Source organism: Helianthus annuus, chromosome 6 (genome assembly GCF_002127325.2).
Source record: "Helianthus annuus cultivar XRQ/B chromosome 6, HanXRQr2.0-SUNRISE, whole genome shotgun sequence".
Lineage (NCBI taxonomy): Eukaryota > Viridiplantae > Streptophyta > Magnoliopsida > Asterales > Asteraceae > Helianthus > Helianthus annuus.
The window spans coordinates 133,196,495-133,223,746 of NC_035438.2; the positions used below are offsets into that span (position 1 = coordinate 133,196,495).

At 37.7% G+C, this 27,252-nt stretch overlaps 1 protein-coding gene across 1 annotated transcript; it reads left to right on the top strand.

Moving 5' to 3' along the window:
• Positions 1-22,734: 22,734 nt before the first annotated feature.
• LOC110884601 (tubulin beta chain) lies at positions 22,735-26,147 on the top strand. The gene is made up of 3 exons (XM_022132323.2): positions 22,735-23,260; positions 23,902-24,171; positions 25,268-26,147. The coding sequence occupies exons 1-3, from the start codon at positions 22,864-22,866 to the stop codon at positions 25,951-25,953; spliced, it is 1,353 nt and encodes a 450-aa protein (XP_021988015.1). The 5' UTR covers positions 22,735-22,863; the 3' UTR covers positions 25,954-26,147.
• Positions 26,148-27,252: the final 1,105 nt, after the last annotated feature.

Consider the following 27,252-nt stretch of genomic DNA (forward strand, 5'->3'; position numbering starts at 1 on the left):
TGTTTATATTACTGGTGGGGGCTTCCCACGTTTATCCTTACTAATGAGGGCTTCTCATTAGTGGTACTTACTAGACTAACTTCCAACCATGTGTTCTTCTTTACCGAGAACAGGAATACGTACTGGGTCACGTAGGCTTTACGTGACGTGCCATTCCCCGAGGACAGTGGTACGCGTGGGGGCTACGTAGGCTTTACGCAGCGTGTCCTTCCGACCCGGAAGACAGTAGAAGGTATTGGGTTACGTAGGCTTTACGTAACGTGTCCTCCCGACCCAGGAGACAAATGGCAACTTACTGGGTTACGTAGGCTTTACGTAACGTGTCCTGACTATCCTGAGGACGATGGTCTATAGTCTAGTGATTGCGTAAGTACGAGTAATCATTCCAACCCAATTCCCACCCGGGAATCCCATGCCTTGGCTGTGTGAACTCACCTTGGTTTGCTCGGCAGATACACAAAGAGTACAGGTAGCAAGTAAATGGTCAACCACGACCTATCACTGTTTGTATACAAGTCAGGTTTTGACTTCACGTAATGCACGTATAAAACATACAAGTTAACATGTTTCGAGCACTTAAAGAACATGGTGACACTTAGCAGTCAAGAGCATAACTTGTGCGTTCTAATCTCGGCCCAACATAACCCGGCCCAATATATTAAACTTATGTGATCCAATGTCTAAGCCCAAAAGACAATCAGCCCAATTACATACTACCAAATGCATATCGGCCCAATAGAGGTCCCATGGTATACACGGCCCAATTACATAACACATGACAGTCAAATGCATAAGTCCAAAAGGTTTGATCCAGAATGATTGGGCCCGTGACGGTGTAGGCCCAAAACAGTGCACGTGCATACTTGGTCTCGAGTCGCAACCGGCGATCTCGAGTCGTAACAGGGAATTACGAGTCACAGCAGGAGATTACGAGTCGCAACAGGAGGTTACGAGTCGCAATGGTGATCTCGGCTTGTCATGGTCTGGTTACGAGTCGCAACAGGACTCGCAACCGTGGTTTCGGTTCATGCTGATGTGGTCTCGAGTCGAGACTGTGGGTTCCCGACTCGCAATCTGAGTCGCAACCAAGTGTGTAACTGATTTCCATAATTCATGCAATGATTTATCCGTGATTCTAGCAAACATCTAAGGCAGTTTCGGAGATCAGATCAAACAACAGTTTCATTCCAAAATCAAACACATTCATACACGTTCATAGCATCATCATCCAGAATACAGAATTCGCACTTAATCAAGCATCAAATCGGATCATGTGCTTTACAAAATCATAAACTATCATGCAACCTAATCAAACCGATTCTTATTATAGCCGGTTACAAACATTCCATAACCCATAATCGAAGCATCATTTAGCAAGCACTTAACATCAAACACTAACCGGATTAGCCCTAGTTTATCATCATGCAATTCTAAAACATGTGAAACCACATAACATCAACCAATTTAATAACCAAACACTAACCGAAAGGTGAAGGATGCAAGAACAATTCCAAACTCGTGAGCCTTTGGGTGCCGTCGGCTTCAAGAGAAACGAGAGAGAGGATAAGAGCTTCTAGGGTTTTGTGACTTGTGTGCGTGTTTTTGCAACTAATGAGAAAACAAGTCCCTAAGGGGTGTTTTGTTTGTTTGCGCATAAGGGGAGTGGGCCGAGCCCACTCGGCTACTTCTAATGGTCCGCAAGCAAGTGTAAAGCCCAATAGGCTTGTGCGGTCCAAGGGTGTTGTGCGATCTGGGTCACGTTGTGCGGTTCGGTTCGTAAACACATAATCATTCATATAATCACAAGCACGTGTTAACATAACATTCACATAACATTCACATATTGTACACATACGTTACATCAAAGTACAAAGGTCGGTTTGGAAATACGAGTTGTCACACGAGGTGCCTAAATGAAGATTCTAATCTTCTACCTCCTACTTGAATTATTGGACTAAATAATATGTAGTACTTAACCTAGATATATATATACACTCATTCGAACCTTTGATGTTGAACTCGTTTTTATATGTTAAAGTAGTAGAACATCACCTAAGACCTAAACCTTGTTGTGATTCTTATGGGTTTTCAACTCATGAAAACATTATCATTGTCACACCCCTTTTTGCGGCGGAAGCACGAGGTGTGATCATGAAAGGTTCTCATTGCATACGAAAGGTAAACATACTACATGCTCATGAAAATAACTTCAAATACCATAATTTGAAACATACGTTTAGCGTTTACATCGCTAGGTCATATAAAACATTGTCTTAAAAGTTTACAACTTTATTTAAAGATAAACATAAGCGACATACAAGAGCATAAGTAAGACCACGCGCACATCCATCCTAGTTACCTGAAATACATGTGAGTTTTGGAAAAACGTCAACATAATGTTGGTGTGAATTCATGCAGTTTTGTATTGAACGTTTGTATACTTTGTATGAAAACATAGTTTGTGAATAAATCGAGTTTTCATAAATCCAGTTTCATGTGTACACCACGTACTCATGTATGATTCAAATTCTTCTTGAGTACCCCACGTACTCAAGTATAATTCCCATCTTCTTGAGTACCCCACGTACTACAAGTACAATTCAAGCTCTTCTTGAGTACCCCACGTACTCAAGTATTCATCAAGTTTTAGTACGGTATGAAATTTTATGTAAATAAAGTATTCCTGTAAGTATCAGGATTGTTAATGGGTTGCAAAGCCATTAACATGTGACACGACATAGGAAGTCACCAAACCTTAGGCATTTAATTGGTATATTTTGAGACACAAAAGCACTACTCGATACTCGCCCTCATCGAGAGTGTGGCTGCCCGGCACCCGTTAGATCTAACCTTTTGTTCTGCGGTCTAGGTATATTGTTGATTAATGGTGCTTCTGTACCCTATTCGTGACACGATATAGCGCATCCTACTTGGTTCTCGTTTCTCACCAAGCGCGCTTCCCGTATTCTTATATCACATCACACTTGGTACTCGTTTCTCACCACGTGTGTTTCTTGTATTCTTATATCGCTACACACTTGGTACTCGTTCTCACCAAGTGTGCTTTTTATTATCATACCATTTGTTAAACATAAAAATATTTGTAACATGTATTTCACCCCCGAAGTTATAAAACTGAAAACAGTTAAGAGAAAAGGGGGAGCATAAACTCACAACTTTGCGTTCCTGTGCGTCGTAAACTTCACCGGATTTGCTTAATTAACGTCGTAACCTATACGCGTTTTCTTAACGTTAGTCACTAGACTTGCATCGCACAAGTACAGTCACTCTCTTTTGTGTATATATTCTTGTGTTAAAAATATTTTATATTTTTAACTAAGTATCTTACTTATATTATTTTCTCTAAAATTAATATAAGTATCTTGTGTTTTGCACTTTGCACCCGAATTATGTATCTTGTATGATGTATGTGTATTTTTAAGTCTTAATACGCTAGCACGTATAACACATACTATATCCACTTAGCACAAAAGTTGGTGATAAAATAATATATATTTTTCTCTCAAAAATATACATACTTATATCCATTTTTATTTTTGAAGAAATCCTCATTTCTTATCACCAAAAATTAGGGAAACCTTGGTAATACTCTTAAATACATTTTTAGGGAATAAGTTCTTCAAAAACTTATATTTTTCTAAGTGTCAATATTTATAAAAATTTTGGCAGAGTTTCCCCTAAAAGTGGAGGTTTCCCATGTTTTCAAAACATGTGTTTATTTTCTTTTAAATCGTCAACAATCATCAACAACAATTATCAACAATAATCATCAACAACAATCACTAATTTTCCCTATTTCATGAACTTGAATATTTACAAAAATGTGTAGTAATTTACTAGCACATTTAGTAAGTCTTGTTGTCTTTATAAATAAGTTTAATTTCTTAAAAACCTTATTTTTAAAGAATATGAAGTTTCACAACTTCTAGTCGGTTTTTATGAAAATTATTTCTTTGTTAAAACTTTTGTTACACAAGTGTCCACACACTTGTTTGTTCACAAAAACACCTCTAGTTCATGAAAGATTCGGTATTAAAACATGGTTTCGTCTTACAGTTGGTCTTTCGAAAATACCACTTGTAGCTCTTTAGATCTATTAGTTTAGAACTTCATTTTACAAGAAAAATTCATTTTTACACAAGTTCATGATTCATGTGTAGTAGAGTTTCACCCTTTAACCCTTGTTTCTTTCAAAACATCCTTATGTCATGATCCATGATCATGACCAACCCGGGTTAAATGATGATCCGAGCTACCACAACATAGATCGGGTCCAAATAACCACACAAATCAATTACTACAACATTTACACAACATATGAGCTTTTAACCATCATTATTAGTGTTTTTAGTAGACTTTAATGCATCAACTTGTAATATTTCGAGTTTTAACCGTTACATATCATATTAACCACTTCAAAATAGTTCAAGAATGTGATTTAAGCAACATACCACTAGCTCGAGGCTAGGGAAGAATCTAGACGCAAATAGGGTGGATAAAAGCAAGAGAATGAGGTCCTTCGCTTTCCGTTTGCACCAAGCCTCCTTATACAGGATCCTTGATACTTGTATGGACTTGGAATGTGGTGATCAAAACCGAAAAATTGATGGATTGAGAGGGGGTGTTTGGCCGTAGCTTTTCTAGAGAGAGAGAGGGAGAGAGTTGAAGTGTGGTGATGAGGAAGATGGAGTGATGGAATGGTGGTTTTTGTAGACCTTCCATATAGCATATTCCTAGCATATTCCTGGTATATTCCTGGCATATTCCTGGCATATTCCTGGCATATTCCTGGCATATTCCTGGCATATTCCTGACATATTCCTGGCATATTCCTGGCATATTCCTGGCATAATCCTGGCATATTCCTGGCATATTCCTGGCATATTCCTGGCATATTCCTGGTATATTCTTGGCATATTCCTGGCATATTCCTGGCATATTCCTGGCATATTCCTAGCATATTCCTGGTATATTCCTGGCATATTCCTGGTATATTCCTGGTATATTCCTGGGTTTTCTGCGCTGTCTGCGTTTTGCAGTGTAAGCACTGTGTCGCGTAGGAACTCGCGGTACGCGCTTAAACTTGAAAAAAAATAACGTTTTTAAGCGTTTTAATTTATTTTTCAACACGAACCTGATTAAAATAAAATTTTAATCATAACAGAATATTTGTGGGATTAAATATTATCCGGGCGGCCACCAACGTTCGTTTCGCAGTTTTGTCGTAATTAGTTCTGCACTTAAAGTGTGTTTCGGGTGCCTTTTAGTGCGTGTTTTAGCTTCCGTAACGACCATAAATTAAACCCTGATATGTACTCTTGGGTTTTAATGTACCTTTGTCGTAGGACCTACACCTAGGCCTCAATTCTAATGTCTGACTGCTTTCTGCAGTTCCGTTGACACAGTGTGTCTTACCGGTGAGTTTACTAATATTTCTGACGCAACGCTCTTGTTTTTGCATAAAGCAATATTTTGTAGTATACAACGTGCATGAATTCACTTGCTTAGCATCTAATCAGTCAATGATGACATTTAAGCACATAATTGCAGTCATTAAATAATAATTAAAGTGTACGGAAGTTACCGGTTTTGTGCCAGTTGTCACAGTCTCCCCCCGTTAAAAGAATTTCGTCCCGAAATTCAGGCTGAACTAACTCTCGCAGGAGTCTTTTTGAATAGGTGGGGATACTTTTCTTTGAACTGGTCTTCACGTTCCCATGTGTACTCGGGTCCGTGCATAGAGTTCCAACGTACTTTGACAAGTTTTACGCTGCTCCTCCTAGTCTTGTTGACTTTCCAGTCGGTAACCTCAACGGGTTTCTCGGTAAATTGGAGGGCTTCATCAACATGCACTTCATCCATCGGGATGATCACGTTTTCTTGTGTTGGACTCTTCTTCAGGTTGGACACATGAAATGTATCATGTACTCCATTAAGTTCTTCCGGTAACTCCAACTTGTACGCCACGGTACGAATTCTCTCCAAGATTCTGAATGGTCCGATGTATCGTGGATTCAGCTTCCCACGCTTTCCGAATCTGGCTACGCCCTTCCAAGGTGAGACTTTTAACAACACCTTGTCTCCCACCTCGAATTCTAAGGGTTTTCGTTTTTGATCAGCGTAGCTCTTCTGTCGATCTCGAGCTGCCTTAATGCGCTCTCGGATCTGCGCAATCTTGTCGGTTGTCTCTTGTACTAGTTCAGGACCAACCATACGCTTGTCACCGGCGTCTGCCCAACATAGGGGCGATCGACACTTGCGGCCATACAGAGCTTCGAACGGCGCGGCCTTTATGCTTGTATGATAACTGTTATTGTAGGAAAACTCAACCAAGGGTAGGTGAGTATCCCAGCTGCCGCCTAGATGCATGACACGTGCGCGAAGCATATCTTCCAATGTTTGTATAGTCCGTTCGCTCTGGCCGTCTGTCTGAGGATGAAATGCCGTGCTTAGATCTAGTTGAGATCCAAAGGCTTCCTGAAATGCTTGCCAAATCCTTGAGACAAAGCGTCCATCTATGTCTGAAATAATAGAAATAGGCACTCCATGACGTGTCACAATTTCTTTCAGGTATATTTCAGCAAGCTTTCCAGTGCTATCCTTCTCACGGATTGGTAGGAAATGCGCAGACTTCGTCAATCGATCAACTATTACCCATATCATATCGTGCCCTCTTGGGGTCCTGGGTAACTTTGTTACATCGAGATTTGCTCCCACTTCCACATGGGAATCTCTGGTTGTTGTAGTAGGCCAGACGGTTTCTGATATTCAGCCTTAACCTTAGCACAGGTTAGGCATTTACCAACATAAACAGCAACGTCGCTCTTAAGTCTCGGCCACCAATAGTATTCTTTTAAGTCTTGATACATCTTGTCCGATCCGGGATGGATCGAGTATCTTGACTTGTGCGCTTCATCAAGAATGACTTCTCGTAGGCCACCATAGAGCGGAACCCAAATACGCTTTTTAAAGTACAAGGCTCCCTCTTCATTTGGCGCCATGTACTTCAATGCACCTCGGAGGTATTCAGCTTTGCGGTTTTCCACCTTAAGGGCTTCTTGTTGTGCGTCACGAATACGTGAAGTGAGGTTCGATCGGATAGTCATTTCCAATGCTCGAACCCGTAGGGTCTTAACTCTTTCCTTTCGGCTCAACGCGTCCGCTACAACGTTTGCCTTTCCTGGGTGGTACTTAATCTCATAGTCGTAATCATTTAGCAGCTCGACCCATCGCCGCGGGCGCATATTCAATTCCTTTTGATCAAATATGTGTTGCAGGCTTTTGTGATCTGTGAAGATTGTACATCGAGTACCATATAGATAGTGTCGCCAGATTTTCAAGGCGAATACCATTACGCCCAGTTCCAGGTCGTGAGTGGTATAGTTTCTTTCGTGTACCTTCAATCGCCTTGAAGCGTAAGCGATGACCTTTTGGCGTTGCATGAGCACGCAACCTAGTCCTTGTCGCGAGGCGTCACAGTATACCACGAAGTCTTCCGAGCCTTCGGGTAGTGACAATATTGGTGCATCGCATAGCTTGCTTTTGAGTAGCTGAAAAGCTTCTTCTTGTTTAACACCCCAGTCATACTTCTTGTCTTTCTGCGTAAGAGCAGTTAGCGGCTGAGCCATTTTCGAGAAATTCTCGATGAATCGCCTATAGTAGCCCACTAAGCCCAAAAATTGCCGAACTTCAGTCGGGGTTTTGGGAGCTTCCCAATTCTTTATGGCTTCAATCTTGGACGGTTCTACATGAATGCCCTTCTCATTCACCACGTGACCAAGAAATTGTACTTCGCGAATCCAGAATTCGCACTTTGAGAACTTTGCGAATAGTTTCTCTTTCTTCAGTAGCTCTAGAATGGTCCTGAGGTGTTGCTCATGCTCTTCTTTCGTCCGAGAGTAGATCAGGATATCGTCGATAAATACAATCACGAATTTATCGAGATATGGTTTGCATACGCGGTTCATCAGATCCATAAAGACCGCTGGTGCATTCGTCAGCCCGAATGGCATCACAAGAAACTCGTATTGTCCATAGCGTGTTCTGAATGCAGTCTTTGGTACGCTTTCTTCTTGTATCCTTAACTGATGATATCCAGATCGAAGGTCGATCTTGGAATAGTAGCTTGATCCTTGCAACTGATCAAATAAGCCATCAATCCTCGGTAGTGGGTACCTTCTTGATAGTGAGTTTGTTCAGTTCTCTGTAATCGATGCACATTCGCAGAGTTCCATCCTTCTTCTTCACGAACAATACTGGAGCTCCCCAGGGCGAGAAGCTTGGCCTTATGAATCCTTTATCCAACAACTCCTGAAGTTGTGTAGATAATTCTTGCATCTCGGATGGTGCAAGTCGATAGGGTGCCTTGGCTACAGGTGCGGCTCCTGGAACCAAGTCTATACGGAATTCGACTTGTCGTTGCGGAGGTAGTCCTGGCAGGTCTTCGGGAAAAACATCCGGGAATTCCTTCACCACAGGAATATCTTCGAGTTTCGGCTCCTCAGCCTTCTTATCTACAACGTGTGCTAGGAAGGCAACACATCCTTTCCTTAAGCACTTCTGTGCCTTAATGCAATTGATGATTCGAAGAGGCGCGTCTCGCTTTTCTCCATGTACGATGAGAGTTTCCTCATTCGCTAAAGGGATGCGTATGATTTTCTCATGGCAAATAACTTCAGCTTTGTTCTTGGACAACCAGTCCATTCCGACTACCACATCGAAGCTACCCAATTGAATGGGTAAGAGGTCGATGCTAAATCTTCGTTCACCAAGTTCTAGCGTGCAACCTAACCTCTAACAACTTCGCCCGATTCAACAAGTTTACCATTGGCTAGTTCTATGGAATAGGGAATATCCAATCTACTAGACTCTATCCCAAGCGTACGTTTAAACTTAGTAGGCTTGCACTGAGGGAATCTACACGTGACGAGACTTGCTGTGGTTTCTGTGCACTGAATTCCATAATTATGTATGCATCCATAATTACGTAACTCCTTGCACAGTCCGCACAGTTCGTTTCATCCTCGTATTTCTTCCTTCGGATGGGCCATTGCTTTCAGGTAAAGTCACATATACTTGTGACATCCTACTTCTAGTACATGCTAATTATCACACATAATTGCAAGTAATTTCTCAGTTAAGACAAGTGCTACTCCTGCACCCTAAGTCTCGTAGTGTCCTTTCTAGACTCATGTAAACAGTTTCAGGCAGTGGATGTCGCGGGACGTTTTATGCAATGAAAACTCTTTGAAAAATTGTTTTCGTGATAGGATCCTAGAGATTGTAGACTAGACTCGAGAAGGAATCCTGGTTCACTACAATCGCAGCTCTGATACCAATCTGTCACACCCCTTTTTGCGGCGGAAGCACGAGGTGTGATCATGAAAGGTTCTCATTGCATACGAAAGGTAAACATACTACATGCTCATGAAAATAACTTCAAATACCATAATTTGAAACATACGTTTAGCGTTTACATCGCTAGGTCATATAAAACATTGTCTTAAAAGTTTACAACTTTATTTAAAGATAAACATAAGCGACATCCAAGAGCATAAGTAAGACCACGCGCACATCCATCCTAGTTACCTGAAATACATGTGAGTTTTGGAAAAACGTCAACATAATGTTGGTGTGAATTCATGCAGTTTTGTATTGAACGTTTGTATACTTTGTATGAAAACATAGTTTGTGAATAAATCGAGTTTTCATAAATCCAGTTTCATGTGTACACCACGTACTCATGTATGATTCAAATTCTTCTTGAGTACCCCACGTACTCAAGTATAATTCCCATCTTCTTGAGTACCCCACGTACTACAAGTACAATTCAAGCTCTTCTTGAGTACCCCACGTACTCAAGTATTCATCAAGTTTTAGTATGGTATGAAATTTTATGTAAATAAAGTATTCCTGTAAGTATCAGGATTGTTAATGGGTTGCAAAGCCATTAACATGTGACACGACATAGGAAGTCACCAAACCTTAGGCATTTAATTGGTATATTCTGAGACACAAAAGCACTACTCGATACTCGCCCTCATCGAGAGTGTGGCTGCCCGGCACCCGTTAGATCTAACCTTTTGTTCTGCGGTCTAGGTATATTGTTGATTAATGGTGCTTCTGTACCCTATTCGTGACACGATATAGCGCATCCTACTTGGTTCTCGTTTCTCACCAAGCGCGCTTCCCGTATTCTTATATCACATCACACTTGGTACTCGTTTCTCACCACGTGTGTTTCTTGTATTCTTATATCGCTACACACTTGGTACTCGTTCTCACCAAGTGTGCTTTTTATTATTATACCATTTGTTAAACATAAAAATATTTGTAACATGTATTTCACCCCCGAAGTTATAAAACTGAAAACAGTTAAGAGAAAAGGGGGAGCATGAACTCACAACTTTGCGTTCCTGTGCGTCGTAAACTTCACCGGATTTGCTTAATTAACGTCGTAACCTATACGCGTTTTCTTAACGTTAGTCACTAGACTTGCATCGCACAAGTACAGTCACTCTCTTTTGTGTATATATTCTTGTGTTAAAAATATTTTATATTTTTAACTAAGTATCTTACTTATATTATTTTCTCTAAAATTAATATAAGTATCTTGTGTTTTGCACTTTGCACCCGAATTATGTATCTTGTATGATGTATGTGTATTTTTAAGTCTTAATACGCTAGCACGTATAACACATACTATATCCACTTAGCACAAAAGTTGGTGATAAAATAATATATATTTTTCTCTCAAAAATATACATACTTATATCCATTTTTATTTTTGAAGAAATCCTCATTTCTTATCACCAAAAATTAGGGAAACCTTGGTAATACTCTTAAATACATTTTTAGGGAATAAGTTCTTCAAAAACTTATATTTTTCTAAGTGTCAATATTTATAAAAATTTTGGCAGAGTTTCCCCTAAAAGTGGAGGTTTCCCATGTTTTCAAAACATGTGTTTATTTTCTTTTAAATCGTCAACAATCATCAACAACAATTATCAACAATAATCATCAACAACAATCACTAATTTTCCCTATTTCATGAACTTGAATATTTACAAAAATGTGTAGTAATTTACTAGCACATTTAGTAAGTCTTGTTGTCTTTATAAATAAGTTTAATTTCTTAAAAACCTTATTTTTAAAGAATATGAAGTTTCACAACTTCTAGTCGGTTTTTATGAAAATTATTTCTTTGTTAAAACTTTTGTTACACAAGTGTCCACACACTTGTTTGTTCACAAAAACACCTCTAGTTCATGAAAGATTCGGTTTTAAAACATGGTTTCGTCTTACAGTTGGTCTTTCGAAAATTCCACTTGTAGCTCTTTAGATCTATTAGTTTAGAACTTCATTTTACAAGAAAAATTCCTTTTTACACAAGTTCATGATTCATGTGTAATAGAGTTTCACCCTTTAACCCTTGTTTCTTTCAAAACATCCTTATGTCATGATCCATGATCATGACCAACCCGGGTTAAATGATGATCCGAGCTACTACAACATAGATCGGGTCCAAATAACCACACAAATCAATTACTACAACATTTACACAACATATGAGCTTTTAACCATCATTATTAGTGTTTTTAGTAGACTTTAATGCATCAACTTGTAAGATTTCAAGTTTTAACCGTTACATATCATATTAACGACTTCAAAATAGTTCAAGAATGTGATTTAAGCAACATACCACTAGCTCGAGGCTAGGGAAGAATCTAGACGCAAATAGGGTGGATAAAAGCAAGAGAATGAGGTCCTTCGCTTTCCGTTTGCACCAAGCCTCCTTATACAGGATCCTTGATACTTGTATAGACTTGGAATGTTGAACTCATGTTTATATGTTAAAGTAGTAGAACATCACCTAAGACCTAAACCTTGTTGTGATTCTTATGGGTGTTCAACTCATGAAAGCATTATCATAACCCTTGTGGTTACCAAGTGTCATACAAGTGTTAAGTGTTGAAGATGATTATTTTCACATGCTATTCACATATCTTACTTTTTAAGTTGTTTTGAATGCCGAATCTCGACTCTAAGCATACTTGAACTTTAACCCTACACATTCAATCTTCCAACCTCATCAACTGGTCAATAATTGGATAATTGGAAAGCATATGCAAACTTTGTGAGTATACTCGTATTTCCCCCTTTTTACTTTTACCACTTTTGGGGTGTAACATGTTTATCTATCAACTTACACATGAACATTTTGCTTAACACATGAACATTCCTATAACATGCTTGTATACGTGATGGCTTGATGCTTTAAACTTGGATTTATCTTATGTGTTGAATTTATCATTAACTTCGTACGAGCCAAACCGTGACATATGTAGCGCTATAGGATTAACGACCCGCCCCTTTATCTCGGTTATGTCATGAGCATATTGCGTTTCCTTGGTTTGATATGTTAGACACATACCATATTTAAAGGCTTATCTTGAATCACATGCTTGCTATGAGGAATTGTTCAAAACTTATCTTTTGCTATGTACGTATCAAACTTGTATACTCGCCTTTGCTTTTGCATTGAACTTTATTTTAACATGTTACAGGTGGATGTTGACGATGCATGGAATCTAGTAGGATGCTTAGATACCCACTTAGAAAGAATTGTATCTGTATTGTATCATTTTATTATTCATGTTGTTGTACTTTGTTTCAAAACCTTGTACTTGATTCTTTAGAAATGAAATGATTATTTAAATACTTGTCACAATTATTAGCGTTATGATGTCTCGAGCAATCTTCACACTTCGTCTTATCCCGATGTTTCCGCCATTGGTTGGGGTGTGACAATACATCCATGTAAATCTACTAAAATCATCAATGAACGTAATGAAATATCGGTATCCATCTCTAGATATAACCTGTGACGCACCCAAAATATCACAATGTATAACATGTAAAGGTAAAGTAGAATGGGATACAACTAATGTAAAAGGCAATCTAGTCGATTTTGAAACACTACAAGCTGTATAATGTGTGTGTGTGGGTTTGTTTGTCAGATGTAAAAATGAACATCTAGACAAAACATCATCAGACGGATGACCCAAACGAGAATGCCAAGTCTCACGGGAAGCAGAAGTGAAAGCAGCAAGTGAATACAACTGATGTGGACTACCACGCGTGTGGTGGAGAAGCTGTCTAGTCAAGGTCTGAATATGCAGACCAAGATGTGAAAACATCACAACAATAGGATGCTCAATAACAAGCTGTGTGATAGACAAGAGGTTCTTGGCTAAGCCAGGAACCACTAACACATGTCGCAATAACAAAGTATGATCTGATAAATGTAATAGTGAACTACCTATATGAGAAATAGAAAGTGTCTTACCATAACCAACGACAACTTTCTCAGAACCGGTATAAGGAATAGCGTCAAAAATAATCGAGGCATCAATGGTCATATGAGCAGTCGCTCCAGAATCCGGAATCCACGAGTCAACCCTCTCACAAATACTCAAAAAATCAGCACTAAATCCAAAGTGTGTAGCAGGCCTAAATCCAGAAAACATATGAGAACCACTTGTTGGGCCAGAACTAGAGCCCAAAACAAATTTCCTTGAAGTCTGTTGACCAGACCCAATTGTACACTGGTCAGTTTTGCAAAAAAACATCGCTACTTTCAAAGAAAACCATAGATTTGAAATCTGAACAATCTGTTCTTTCAAAGAGAACACTGGGTCGCAAATCTGAACCATTGTCATCACAATGTAAAGAATCGATTCATCTTCTTTAATCTTAACATCGTCTTCACCTGAAGAGAACATGCCAGATGAAACCAAGTCGCCGGAAAAAGTACAGTTCGTATCTCTTTTCTGTTGGTGTTGATAAAAGAACTCTTCTATTTTCTGCCATAGATCGGAGGCAGATTCAATACCTTGCATAAGATGAAACAAGGAAGAAGATAAATTGTCGATTAAGAAGGCAGTTACATAAGCATCATCCTTATTCCAGATTTCTCGAGCTTCTGAATCAACTGGATGTCTAATTTCTCTGTTTAGAAAGTGAAGAAGCCCTAATGTCTTCAAAATTGTCAATGTCTGATGTTGCCAGTTCAAAAAATTGGTGTTATCAAGTTTAATAGGCGGTTTGGGATATTTGGAAGATTGTTGTTCGAATTAATGAATTGTTACTCATAGTTGATGATGATGATGACTGTGTTGCAGATGAAGCCATAGAAACACAGATCTGAAGATGATATCACCGAAAGATGATGATATCAATGAAGAAAAGAAGAAGAAGATAGGATGAAGGGAAGAAAGAACTGCCTATATAGAAGTAGAAACAGAGTAGCCGGAATCCGGCCAGATTAGCCAGAAAATACGTCGGAGAAGATGATTAATCACAAGTTCAGAAGTGGCTCTGATACCATGAAACAAGAGTATGATCTCAATCTCATAGAATAGAATAGTTCAAAGATACAGACTATGACACTATATATACAACCACCTAACTACCACATGCTAAACAACTAACGATGACAACTGTCAATAGCTAACTCAACAAACTAACTAACATACACACTCTAATACAAAGCATACTACCATCGCCGGAACCATAATCCCCCATTTCAGTTTCGCAAGTTAAAACCGAAGGTATACCTCCATTTAGTGTAATAGTTTATCGGAACAAGCCCTAATAGTTAATCACCGGCAAAGATGGTGGCGTAAAATGGCAGCTGTGTCAATGGTACCTAATTGTGTGGCCGTCGTTTAAACCACCGGAAGAGAGAGTGATGGCGGTGTCTTTTAGCAACTTTAATTTGTTGTGTGGTAGGAGCTAGCCAGTTAGGAATGGTTAGGGCCAGAAAAAGAAAAGGTGGTGGTGATTGGGCTCTCCGGTGCTTAACCCATCGCCGGAACCCATCGTCGCCGCCTAATGTTTGAAACGTCACCTATCATCTCCTTTATCTGAGATCTGTATAAAACGGGGAAAAGGGAGATAAATTTAGAGGGGAAAAGTGTTGTAGGGGTTGGTGGTTACAGGTAGGGGAAGGAGGGGGTGGTGGTGGTGTATGGTGGTGTCAATGGTAGAGTGTGGTGGTGGTGGTGGATTTAGGTTTAAGAAATGAAGTGCAGACATGTATATATCATATCATATATTATTAATATATATTCAGAGATATATCTAACGTCTATTTTTAATTATAAGGGTACTTTTGGTCATTTTACAAAAAAAAAACAGAGAAAATCTAACACAATTATAAATTTGAAGCCAATGGGTTATAAAATGAAAATTCAGGCATTCAGGCCGTTAAATTTTTTGATTTGGACTTAAGTGGTTAAAACCACTAAAACACAGGAACTCAAAAAATAATTTACTCGGAGATTTAATATGGCTTGAATGCATAAAATTGGTGAGTTACATAAGCTTGATAATGAACAATCGGAAATAAGTTAAGAGCCTTATTGCATTATTATGTTAAACCATTAATTATTATTAAACCACTATGTACTAGAAGATGTCATCTCCCTTAAAACCTGCAATTTGTGAAATCGTCAACTTTCCGATCCGAAATCACGATCAAGCCTCGCATGATTGCTTTCGCTTTGTAACTGATCGCACTGATATTGTGCAATTAGAATCACAAGTCACAGCCACTAGAATCACGATTCGCCTTCACCACCGATTCTCACCATCCCGGAAAGCACAACCGCATCGAAGTCACTCTTATCAAAATTGAAGTTCGTTATGGTCGATAACCACAATCATTACCTCTCTTACCATTGCAAATCGTTTTGGTGCTGCTATAACCCTCCCTCACCTCCACAATGAACCACTGTGAAGTCGACAAACACCGCACACCACCTAGACGTGCCTTTCAACCCGTATCGATACTCCGGGTATTCATGTTTTTGAATATATAGCTCGCTCTATTTTCTTTCAGAATGTGAACTTTATGAAATCTCAAAGGATTGATACAAATTGAATCCTTTGAAAACAAGTACAACACGAATTTTGTTAAACAAGTCCATATTTTGAAAAGAAAAATCAAAAAAGTTACACACAACACACGAATCATTGTGATGCTAGACCAAGTATCTCAAGGTCACAAAGTTCATCTTCAAGCATCGTTATCTGATGCTCCGAGGTTTGTAGAGCGGAGATCATGTTTTGAGTGCATTGAGTATGGACACATGTAACACCTCGAAAATTCATGTCCAATAATGTATCAACACGTGTCATGAGCTTTAAACGTGTAAAGGATTGATTTAGAGGGACTAAAGTTGACAAACAAGGAATCTATGTGTGTAAAAGGATTCAAAGTGTCAACAATGAATAAATATATCTTTCACTAACCCTACATGATGTTTATACCCTTAAACGAATAAATCATGGATCATACGAAGCTAATTGTGAAAGAAAGTGAGGAATTACAAACTACAGGGGTTAAATGTGTCAACATGTTTAAAGTATACCTCTGAGTGACCTTTTAGCGAACCCGAAGCTTTGTAGTGATTAATTATACTCACGAGAATAAGTGATAAAAATTTCACAAGGTTTCGATAAAGTATGAAAAAGTTATGACAATATTCGTATCCGAGGGGTTAAAAGCGTCAACGTTGAAATTAAAGGCTTTGCGAGTTGGAAAGGAACAAGCTCAAAACCACGTTTGAAAAGGATCAGGGGCCAAAATGTAATAAATGAAAGTTATGTGACCTGACCCGACCCTCATACCGGCCGCGTAAGGGTCTATGGGGACCTTACGCGGGCCGCCTGGGGCTACCAACAACAGAAAAACATCACAGGTGGCTGTTTCAGCCGGTTACACCGCCTCAATTTACCATTTCTTGATTATAGGGGCTTGTTTGATGGTTTATGGTGGCCTAGGGACACTTGGGATGATCAGGAATCATCCCATAGACTTATTTGTCATGATCTTGGAGAATTTAAACCCCTATATAATGACCCATTTGTTGCAAGACTTGGACACTTGCATTCAAAGCTTCACAACTTCACTTCTGAAGATTTTTGGAGCTCAAGCACCCTTCCTTGTGATCATTAGTCGTGCATAGGACCTTGGTAAGTGTCATTAACCTTCCTTAATTCAGTTTTGCTTAGTTAGTTAGTGTAAAGTCAAACCGTCGTAATTAAGATTTGACTTCGTCATTAATCTTAATTTGTCCAGTCAAATTTCAAATTGAAAGTACCTATGAGTTGGTAATTATATGGGCAATAAACCCTTAAAAGGGCACCCTCTGATTCCCACTCTAACTAGGTCAATTGTCGAGTCAAAGTTAATCTTAAAAAGTCAACAGAAAGCTTATTTTCAAATTAATGCATAATTAGCAATGTAGAAGCTATGAAACCTGTTTTGTCATTAATATAACTTGGTAATTAATGTAAGAACATGTCTAAACATGTTCAACTCGACAATTTTCAGTTTAAGCTCGGTTCGGAACCGAAAGTCGCAAAAGTAGACTTTTGCTTTGACTTTCAGTTCTGACCCATTAGAGCATAGTTTAGTAATGTCTTAGAGCCTTATTAGGACCAGGTTTCACATAAGTATAACCCTCTGTGATTATACAACTTGGTTCATTAGTTATCCGATTCATATACATATTTCCGTTAAGTGCCTAAATGTTGACTATTATGCCCATATGACCTTAAAATATGATTTTTGAAAATGTAAAAGAGTAGACACCTTAGTTACTGATTTATAAACTTGTACCCAAAATTTGACATCAGTTTGAGGTCTAGATTAAGAGTGATGCTCATTAGCGTGATTAGAAAGCTTTTTAGTAATTAAATGGCGTAATTATCATATAGCCTATCTAAACCCAATTTTTGATACCAAACTTTTTACCCACTGATGTAAAAATAATATTTTGGGATTTTTGGAGATTTTTATTTATTTTAGGCTAAGCATAACATAGAGTTCTAAGCTTGATCCGGTAATTGTCGGTTTTGCCATTTTAGGCTATAAAATGAGTTTTACCAAACATTTTGATACCAAACCTTTTTCTACTGATCCAATATGATAAACAGAATATTTTAAGCCTTCTGGAATAATAAAAATATCAACTTTTCTTATAAAACCCGGAAAATCGCTTAAAATCGCCTTTTTACGCGTTTTAAGCGCATAGTATGTATTAAAACCATGTTAGATATATAAGAATAGATACCTACTAATGTTTTAAGTAAATTTTCATACTTTAGCAGTAATCAAAAGTTTTAAACTCAGATTTCCAGATTTGACCTTTAAACCTTAGGTGAAATTACCAAAATGCCCTTTCGGTGCATTGTATGGTTAGAAATGATAAATTTCACATATAGGTAATACCCTACTGATATAACTTAGTAAATTAAGTATTTTTACTAATTACATCAGACCCGAAACTCAGAATTATATTTAAACTCTTTTATAACCTTTTAAATGACCAAAATGCCCTTACGGGGCATAATTTGAGTTTAAATTCATTTGGGCATAATAGAAGATATCTTACTGATGTCACAACATATTTAAGGCATATTAACTTAGGAAACTTGTATATGACTCTTTTGGTTACTCGTTACGCACTTTTCGCGTTCGGATCGGCTTATGTAACTAGTTTGCATATATTAGCCGAAACGAGTCAAACCATACCGTTTTTGTCTCAAAATCCAGAATGTGTTTAAGTTACCCATATTAAACAAGCATACAAGCTTGTTGGGTCAAAACCAAATTCTAAACCGGTCTTCGCGTTATCATGCGTTTGAACCGTATTTCCTTTTGAAAACTAACCGGTCTAAGTCTAAGCTTAATTAAAGACCCGTTAGGATTCTAATAGGTTATTAAAAACCTTCGTTCCAGATTAGGAGCCCAGTAAAAGCAATGTGCACTTGTTGTATTTGATTTATACTTTGCTCAGGTAAATACTCTTAACTTATTTTCCCTATACGGGCTTGGGATACGGTATTATAATAATACCGCTTAGTCGGGTATGTATTCATTTAAATCATATTGTGATTGATGTATTTACATAACCTGTTTTATTCTGTATTATTTGGTGTATGGTCTTTGGGGGTTAAATGACCATGTCCCGGATATCCTTGGCATCATTCAAAGAAATGGCCACGACCTAAGCACGGGGTGTAGGCGTACACCTGACAGTTGCATATGTAAAAACTGGTAGCCCACTTAAAGGAGTTAACCTTGTGGGTATTATACCTGTGGCATGTCAGTTAATCTTGTCCGGCCCTACAAACCGGCCTTGATGGACGACAAATAAGTAAAACTGTATACAAGATTATTTTTAAATAATTGTCCCAAGTTATAAAAATATATTTTTGCCTAAGTGCATTCAAATCAATTTTCTTAAACGTTTTCAAAATGAGTCAGTTAAGTTGTATTTACCAGCGTAAACTGACGTATTTTCCAAAAAGGCTAAGTGCAGGTACTATACGTAATAGGCTGGCTACTCCAGGCATCAATAATCAAGTCTCGCAAACTCTAGATGTTTAAGTCTGTTGAACAATTTCCTTTTTCTTTCGATCCGCCTGTGGAACTGTTTCAACTATCTTGTGATACTTAATATTACAATTTATTCAGTTGAAATAAATCTATCTTTTGCTTCCGTTGTGCATTTAAAATTTGTGTTGTTTGACTATGATGATATCAACTACGTCACGATACTCCCCACCGGGCCCACCGGTAATACGTGGAAATATCGGGGTGTGACAACACATTGTATAAAACTGTCCATATCTCAACAAACTCAAGGGACATGCTCACCTTGTAGAAGCTCTTACCATTCTCGGTATGTTTCACCAAAACAAGTCTCTCGTCTTGCAAAAGAAAGAAAAAGTAATAGAAAAGGAAAAAACGAAAAGAAGTTGAAAAGGTTTTGAAACTAGAGGTTTTCCAATCACAATCTATTAAACCAAATGTTAAAAATGGCAAGCAACAATAGATTTGGAAACCAACATCGGTAATTGTTTTAGGGGGAGTTCAATCAATTACGAATCATCGAGAAATCGAGATCATAATTCCTGATGATACCGGGCTACCTAAGTCCACAATGGCTTGGGTACCTCTCTCTAACTAATCGTTAAGTGAGTGTGCTGGATAATCAACGACATGAGGCTCCGACCCAATGTTGAATAAAGGAGGATATGTTTCCTTTGAGGAGATGAAAGAAGATCATGTCCGGTGAAGGACTGATTGTGAATGAAGCTGAGAACTTCGAGAAGTGTAACAATTTGATTGTTCAAGGCTTTGACCAGGTCAAAAGGATATATTACAACGAAATGTGTGCGCCTGAGTACGTCTTGAAGTTTTTCAGATATTCAAGGCTTATGCTTCTCACAAGAAGTTTAAAGCCCACAATATGAATGTGAAGTGTGCATTTCTCCATGTTTGATTGAAGGAAACATGCTTGTTGAAAAACCAACCGGATGTGCGGATTCTTCGGCGTGGATGGATTAACCGCACACTACTTTTCAAGGAGATAGATGAAGACCTTTGCTGGTGAATAAGTATGTGGATGACGTCATCTTGGACCGACCAATGATGATGTGTACACGTGTTAGGATCCGAGTTTGATACTTGTGAAATAATGCAAGTTTGATTGCAATTCAAATGATAATTTCACAAGTAGGAATATACCATCAACAACTGTTTTTCATATATAGTCAAAAGATTACAAAAAATCTTTTACTGAATGATTCTACAATCTCCCCATCAACCTGATCACTCACAAATCTATTCGTACAAAAGAGAATGTGTGTAAAGTGATGAAATAGATCTCCAACATGTGAGATCTATTCATACTAAGCACGAAAGCTTTGTTTGTGATCGGATGACATTACCCTGATAGTGACATCTAACATTCCTAACAGAAAAGATTACACAAATGTTACAAACATCTGTGGGAATCAAACAACTGATCTAACTATACTAAACACTATTCGAACAGTCACATTTATTATTTATTAGATATTCAGTTACTTTATTCATATGAATATTTATGTTTATATTTATATTTATAGTTTTAATTAATATAATTTAACAATATATATTTCATTCATTTAGTTACGTTATTGTAATTTCATTCATTTAGGTACACATAGCTAGTCATGCTCAGAATGTAAAGTTCAAGGACTAAGCTTTTCTAAATGAACTCTGGCTAGGTCTTGGCCCGAGCTCATATAATCTCGACTTAACTTCAGCTTTTAGCAAGCCGTCATCAAATGGTAATACGCGGCTTAACTCATCTACACCCTAATTAAAAGTTCAAACAAAACCGACCCATTTATACCCTATTTAAAACGAACATTTTATCGTTTTACTCATGTGTTAATACTTAAATATTACGAGTCTGAAAAACCTATTAAACCAGAACGTATAGACTTCTTCAAACACTTCTATCACATTTGTCGTATCCTAAACTTATTTATAAAAAAATAAAATAAATAATATAAAACATCAAAATCACATACATTTTTTTCACAATAATAATAAACTAGCAATAAGAGCCGCGCGCATTGCGGCGCGGGTACATCACAAACATCGAATGGATTAGTCCAAAACATTATGTGATTTGTTAACCATATGAAAACGTGCATTTCGACATATCATAAAAAACATAATAGGTATAACAGAAAAACTGACATGTATAATTGAAAGAGATTAATTAGAACTTTTGGAAATAAAGGGAAAAAAAAGAAACCACAATTTGACTTCGAAACAAAATTTGCGAAACATTCATATAATAAGCAAGGAAGCATATTATATTTGACCTCACTCATTTCCCAAAAAAAAAAAATTACGTTGAAACATACACCAACTCGAATTTATACCAAAACGTACATATAAGTATGGATGTAAAAATGTTTTTTTAAACAAAAGCATATTATATTTGATCTGACTTATTTCCAAAAAAAAAGTTTATGTCCAATAGAGAAAATCGAATTCATACCGACGCGTACATAAAAATATGTACTTAAAAATATGCACTTAAAAATAGTTTTTTAAGTAAAGGAAGCATAGGGGTAAACTTTACACAAATTATTTTTAGTAAAAAAATTAATGGGGTTAAACACGTGTGTAAAATCGTGCCAGGTAGCCCAATGCCACACCACCAACAACAGAAGAGCTCTTAAAATAAATAAATAAAAAGAGTAAAAATAACTCTGAACGAAAAACAGACGTAAATTCATTGAATCATGCACACCCGTTGCGGTATGTTAATGCGAAGAAATTAGACTAAAACGTAAAACGTAGAAAGAAAAAACTAAGTCAATTTAGGACCCGCACATTAGAACGAACTTGTCAAACGAAGAATAATAGACGTGTTGCGACAGGCCTGTCAAATAGGAGAAGCAAACAAAAAACATTGAACCATACACACACACGTTGTAGCGTGTTGACTCGCCAAATTTTAAACGAACCGTAGAACAAAAAATTTGCAAAAGATGGAAAGTATAGAGGACTAAAATTGAAAATAAAAAAAGTGTTGAGGTTAAATTGTAAAACTTGAAAGTCTTTGGATTAAAAGTAAATGAATAAAAAAAGTTAAAATGAAAAGATAAAAACTTTAGATGAAAAATGAAAATAAAAAAATGAAAGAAGAATTTTTTTGAAAATCACCCCATGCACATGTTACAACTAATAATGCAAGAAAAACTTGCTTATTTACAGGATAAAAATATTATAAAATTGTAAAAAAAAAAAAAAAAAACCCTCAATATCTTTAGATTCAAACCTTGTCGTAAAACACACTACACTCCACACCCTCCTTCCCACCCATATATCCCACCTCTCCCACCATCTCCAACTCCCCTCATCCCAGATCTCCTTTGCAAAATCCTCTCATCTTCCTTATTCCCCAAAACCCAACGAAAATGAGAGAGATCTTGCACGTCCAAGGAGGCCAATGCGGCAACCAAATCGGTTCCAAGTTCTGGGAAGTCATCTGCAATGAACATGGTATTGATTCAACCGGCCGGTTCACTGGATCGGAGTCCGATCTTCAACTAGAGAGAATAAATGTTTATTACAACGAATCATCGGGCGGCCGATATGTTCCCCGGGCTGTGCTCATGGATCTTGAGCCTGGTACTATGGATAGTATTAGATCTGGTCCTTATGGACAGATCTTTAGGCCTGATAACTTTGTGTTCGGGCAATCGGGTGCCGGCAATAATTGGGCTAAGGGCCATTATACGGAGGGTGCTGAGTTGATTGACTCTGTTTTGGATGTTGTCAGAAAGGAGGCTGAGAATTGCGATCTGTTGCAAGGTATGCATATATATATATAGGTTATACTATTACAGATTTATAGGTTGAAAAACTTGTGCTTTTTGTTAATGTGATATTGATCTACTGATCTTATATACTGATACTGAAAGGAAGATCAAAAACATCAAAAACAGCTATCAAATCCCCTGAGGCGCAGCTTTCTTAGCGCCTCAGCCTCTCTGAGGCGCATATATATTTAAAACACCATGAGGCGCGCCTCAGACTCGTTTTTGGCCGTTTCGTCTCGAGGCGCACGTCTCAAACGTTTTTTAAAACCATGATTATATTAACCGTATGATTTGGCGAGCACCACCTTGTTCGACCCATATGACTATTTTTCACTTGCCATATGACCCACAGAACCATTTTTCGCCTGTCATAGGACCTATTTTTTTCAGTTGTCACACGACCCATATGTCCATTTGTGCGTGTCGGTGGTACGTCTTTAGCCAAACTTGCATTTGGAATCTTAATATTATTGATGTGATTGGAGTCTTACACATCTCTGCTGATCTGTTCATTAGGAATTTGCAGATTTGATTAAATGTTCACAGGTTTAGTGATCTGAGTGTTTATTTCAATTTTGGATACAGTTTGATTCAGTTTTTATTTTTTTTTTTTTTTTTTTTTTTTTGTAACAGGTTTTCAGGTTTGCCACTCACTTGGAGGAGGCACAGGATCTGGAATGGGAACACTGTTGATATCAAAGATAAGAGAGGAATACCCAGACAGAATGATGCTTACGTTTTCGGTTTTCCCTTCACCCAAGGTCTCCGACACTGTGGTTGAGCCCTATAATGCTACCCTCTCGATCCACCAGTTGGTTGAAAATGCTGATGAATGTATGGTCCTTGACAACGAGGCGCTTTACGACATCTGTTTCAAGACCCTAAAGCTCACCACTCCAAGTTGTGAGTATCCCTTCCTATGATTAACCTCAAATCTTAAAACCAACAGGCCAATTTTGGGTTATGATTTATCAAAAACGTACAAGTCAAACTGAAACTTTTGGTTAAGTAATGATTTAGTTATTGTAACGCTACAATTAATCTATACTATATAGTAAAAGAAACCTGTTTTGGGACACTTGTCATTCTCTCATTTAATTGATTAAAATTATTAATAATACTAATATTTAATCTAATCTAATACAAATAATAATAATATTTAATCTAATCTAATCTAATACAAATTCTTATTATTAATTCAATAACCTATTGTTAAACTAAAACTTCAATAGAATCTTAAATCCTGGCTAAACAAATTTCGAAATTCATAATAATATTAATATGTTAGACTAAATATATTATTGATATATATAAAATATATTATTGATATATATAACTAAAATTATTATCAATAATATTAATAATTGGTTTAGAATCAAATACAAAGATTCAAAAAATAAGAAGTCGTACAAAGGGTATCAAATAGACTCTGATTGACCTCATTCAACCGACATTAGAGCCGTCTTATCGAACTCTACGACATTAATTAATACGTACGAGTTGATGGGATACATTTATATTAACTCATTTATGTCAATATGGTATGTAAATGTCTCTGTCTTTGTTTTGCATTTACAGGAAATATCTATACTATATAGTTTAAATTGTTCAACCCATGTAACACACGGGGAACTAACCTAGTTTATCATATTAGTTACAAAAGGTTTGTGGTTAAGCTCAACCCGAGGTTCTGTTTGGGCCCAAACCCATTTTGACCCGTTATCCACCCTGCTCGTTTTAACACTTCTGAAATCTAAGATTAATCGAGTAATTTAGAGTCTTAGAATTTTATTGTAATCGTGTAGTTTTTGTAAATCATTTTATTAAAATAAGTTTTTATTTTAAATGTTTGTGAGTCAACCCACGTGACCCGTCAGGTTGGACTTGTGATAAACGGTAACATGTTTCGACCCAGACTCGTTTTGATCCGCTTGACCACCTCGAATTATTTCAAAATCAATCTAGTAAAATTTATCGTCTATGTCTTTTTGTCTTGCAGTTGGTGACCTGAACCACTTGATCTCTGCAACCATGAGCGGTGTGACATGCTGCTTGAGATTCCCCGGTCAATTGAACTCTGACCTCCGAAAGCTTGCGGTCAACCTGATCCCTTTCCCTCGTCTTCATTTCTTTATGGTCGGTTTTGCCCCCCTCACTTCTCGCGGGTCCCAACAATACATCTCTCTTAGCGTCCCAGAGCTGACTCAGCAAATGTGGGAAGCCAAGAACATGATGTGTGCAGCGGACCCACGCCACGGCCGCTACCTCACAGCCTCAGCCATGTTCCGAGGCAAGATGAGCACCAAAGAAGTTGACGAACAAATGATGAATGTTCAAAACAAGAACTCGTCTTACTTTGTCGAGTGGATACCAAACAACGTTAAATCAAGCGTTTGTGACATCCCACCAACCGGGCTGAAAATGGCTTCCACGTTTATTGGAAACTCGACATCGATTCAGGAAATGTTTAGGCGTGTGAGCGAACAGTTTACAGCCATGTTTAGGAGAAAGGCGTTTTTGCATTGGTATACGGGTGAGGGAATGGATGAGATGGAGTTCACCGAGGCGGAGAGTAATATGAATGATTTGGTGGCGGAGTATCAACAGTATCAGGATGCTACGGTGGATGATGATCAGGAGTACGATGAAGACGAAGAAGCTGAGGAGGGGCAGTACGAGGATTAATTAATAATATGTTGCTGTTTGTTTGTTGGTTTGTTTGTTTGATATTACGTTGTTTTCATCAATCATTGGATTTGGTCATGTATGCTTGTTGATTCTCCGTTTTCCATGTATTATACCAGTTGTGTTTTGTTTCAAAGGCTTGGAGATGATGATTTTGTCATAATAATGTTTTGGAATTAATATGTGGTTGGATCTTTCTTTGCTTGTAATCTGTGAGGAAAGCAAGCCTTGCAAAACTATACCATTTTTAAATTTGGTCTTTTTCTAGCCTGTTTGCTAGTGTTTAGTTGGTACAAACACAAAAGTTCTCATCATTACTTATAAGTCATGTAATTTCAAACCTAGCAAAATACCAAGGGTCGTAGGCACACCCTGGCTTATTAAATTAACACCCTTAATACACATCATATAGGCCTATACGATGCGTATTGAGTTGCTTCATAAATTCTGTGTCAGTCAAAGGCTGACACTGTCTCCCGGGGTAAAAGTAATACGCATCGTATAGGCCTATACGATGCGTATTACTTTTTTAAGAAAGTACAATCAGCTTTCTGTCACTGTTGAGTTAGAGTTAGAGTCGAGATATGAAAAAAGGATATCGAGACGTGTTTTAGACCGATCAAAAACAATACAAACGAGTACATATACATATACTAGTACCGACGTTATTTGTTCGATATCAGTCCGGTTTGTTCCATTACCTGCATATTACCGGTAATAAGTATAACAAAGGAACATAACTTATAAGATCATGCGTAGTGGAAGACACCCCATCCTTGGGCGTTTTGCGTCATGTGGCAGTCCAGTCAGCAATGAGGCATTATGTGACGTTTTTCTAAAATGGGTGTAGTGGAGCTGTGAGCATTATGTTAAAAGAGGTGTAAAAAATTAAATAAAAAACCAACAAAAAAAGCTGTTGGACAAAAAAAAAAAAAAAGACTAAATGTGATTGACCAACAAATTGAACAAGAAGCGCTCTTAAATCCCTGCCTGTGACATTTTTTTTAGAAAAACACCCAAGAGGGTGGTTTTTGGGTGTGGAAAGGCGTTTTTGAAGACAAAAAACGCCATAAACTATTCCACTACGGGTGTTGTAAGGAGCGATTCAAACCTACAAAAAGACAAAACATAAAAATAACAATTCAGAAAAAGACGAGGACTATAGATCTAGAGTGATTTTGTGTTGTTTCTTAATATGTATCAACTAGTATTAAGTCCTCCGTGTTGCGGCGGGGACGTAAAACGGTAAAAAATTGCATTAATGTTACACGACCACCAACGACCACCAACATTGAAGTT

What these genes read in the sequence shown, in the direction of transcription:
- LOC110884601 (XM_022132323.2), top strand. Translation starts at nt 22,864, where the DNA reads ATGAGAGAGATCTTGCACGTCCAAGGAGGCCAATGCGGCAACCAAATC. An exon ending in GAATTGCGATCTGTTGCAAG is followed by an intron (nt 23,261 to 23,901) that starts GTATGCATATAT and finishes TTTTTGTAACAG; the next exon opens with GTTTTCAGGTTTGCCACTCA. An exon ending in AAAGCTCACCACTCCAAGTT is followed by an intron (nt 24,172 to 25,267) that starts GTGAGTATCCCT and finishes TTTGTCTTGCAG; the next exon opens with TTGGTGACCTGAACCACTTG.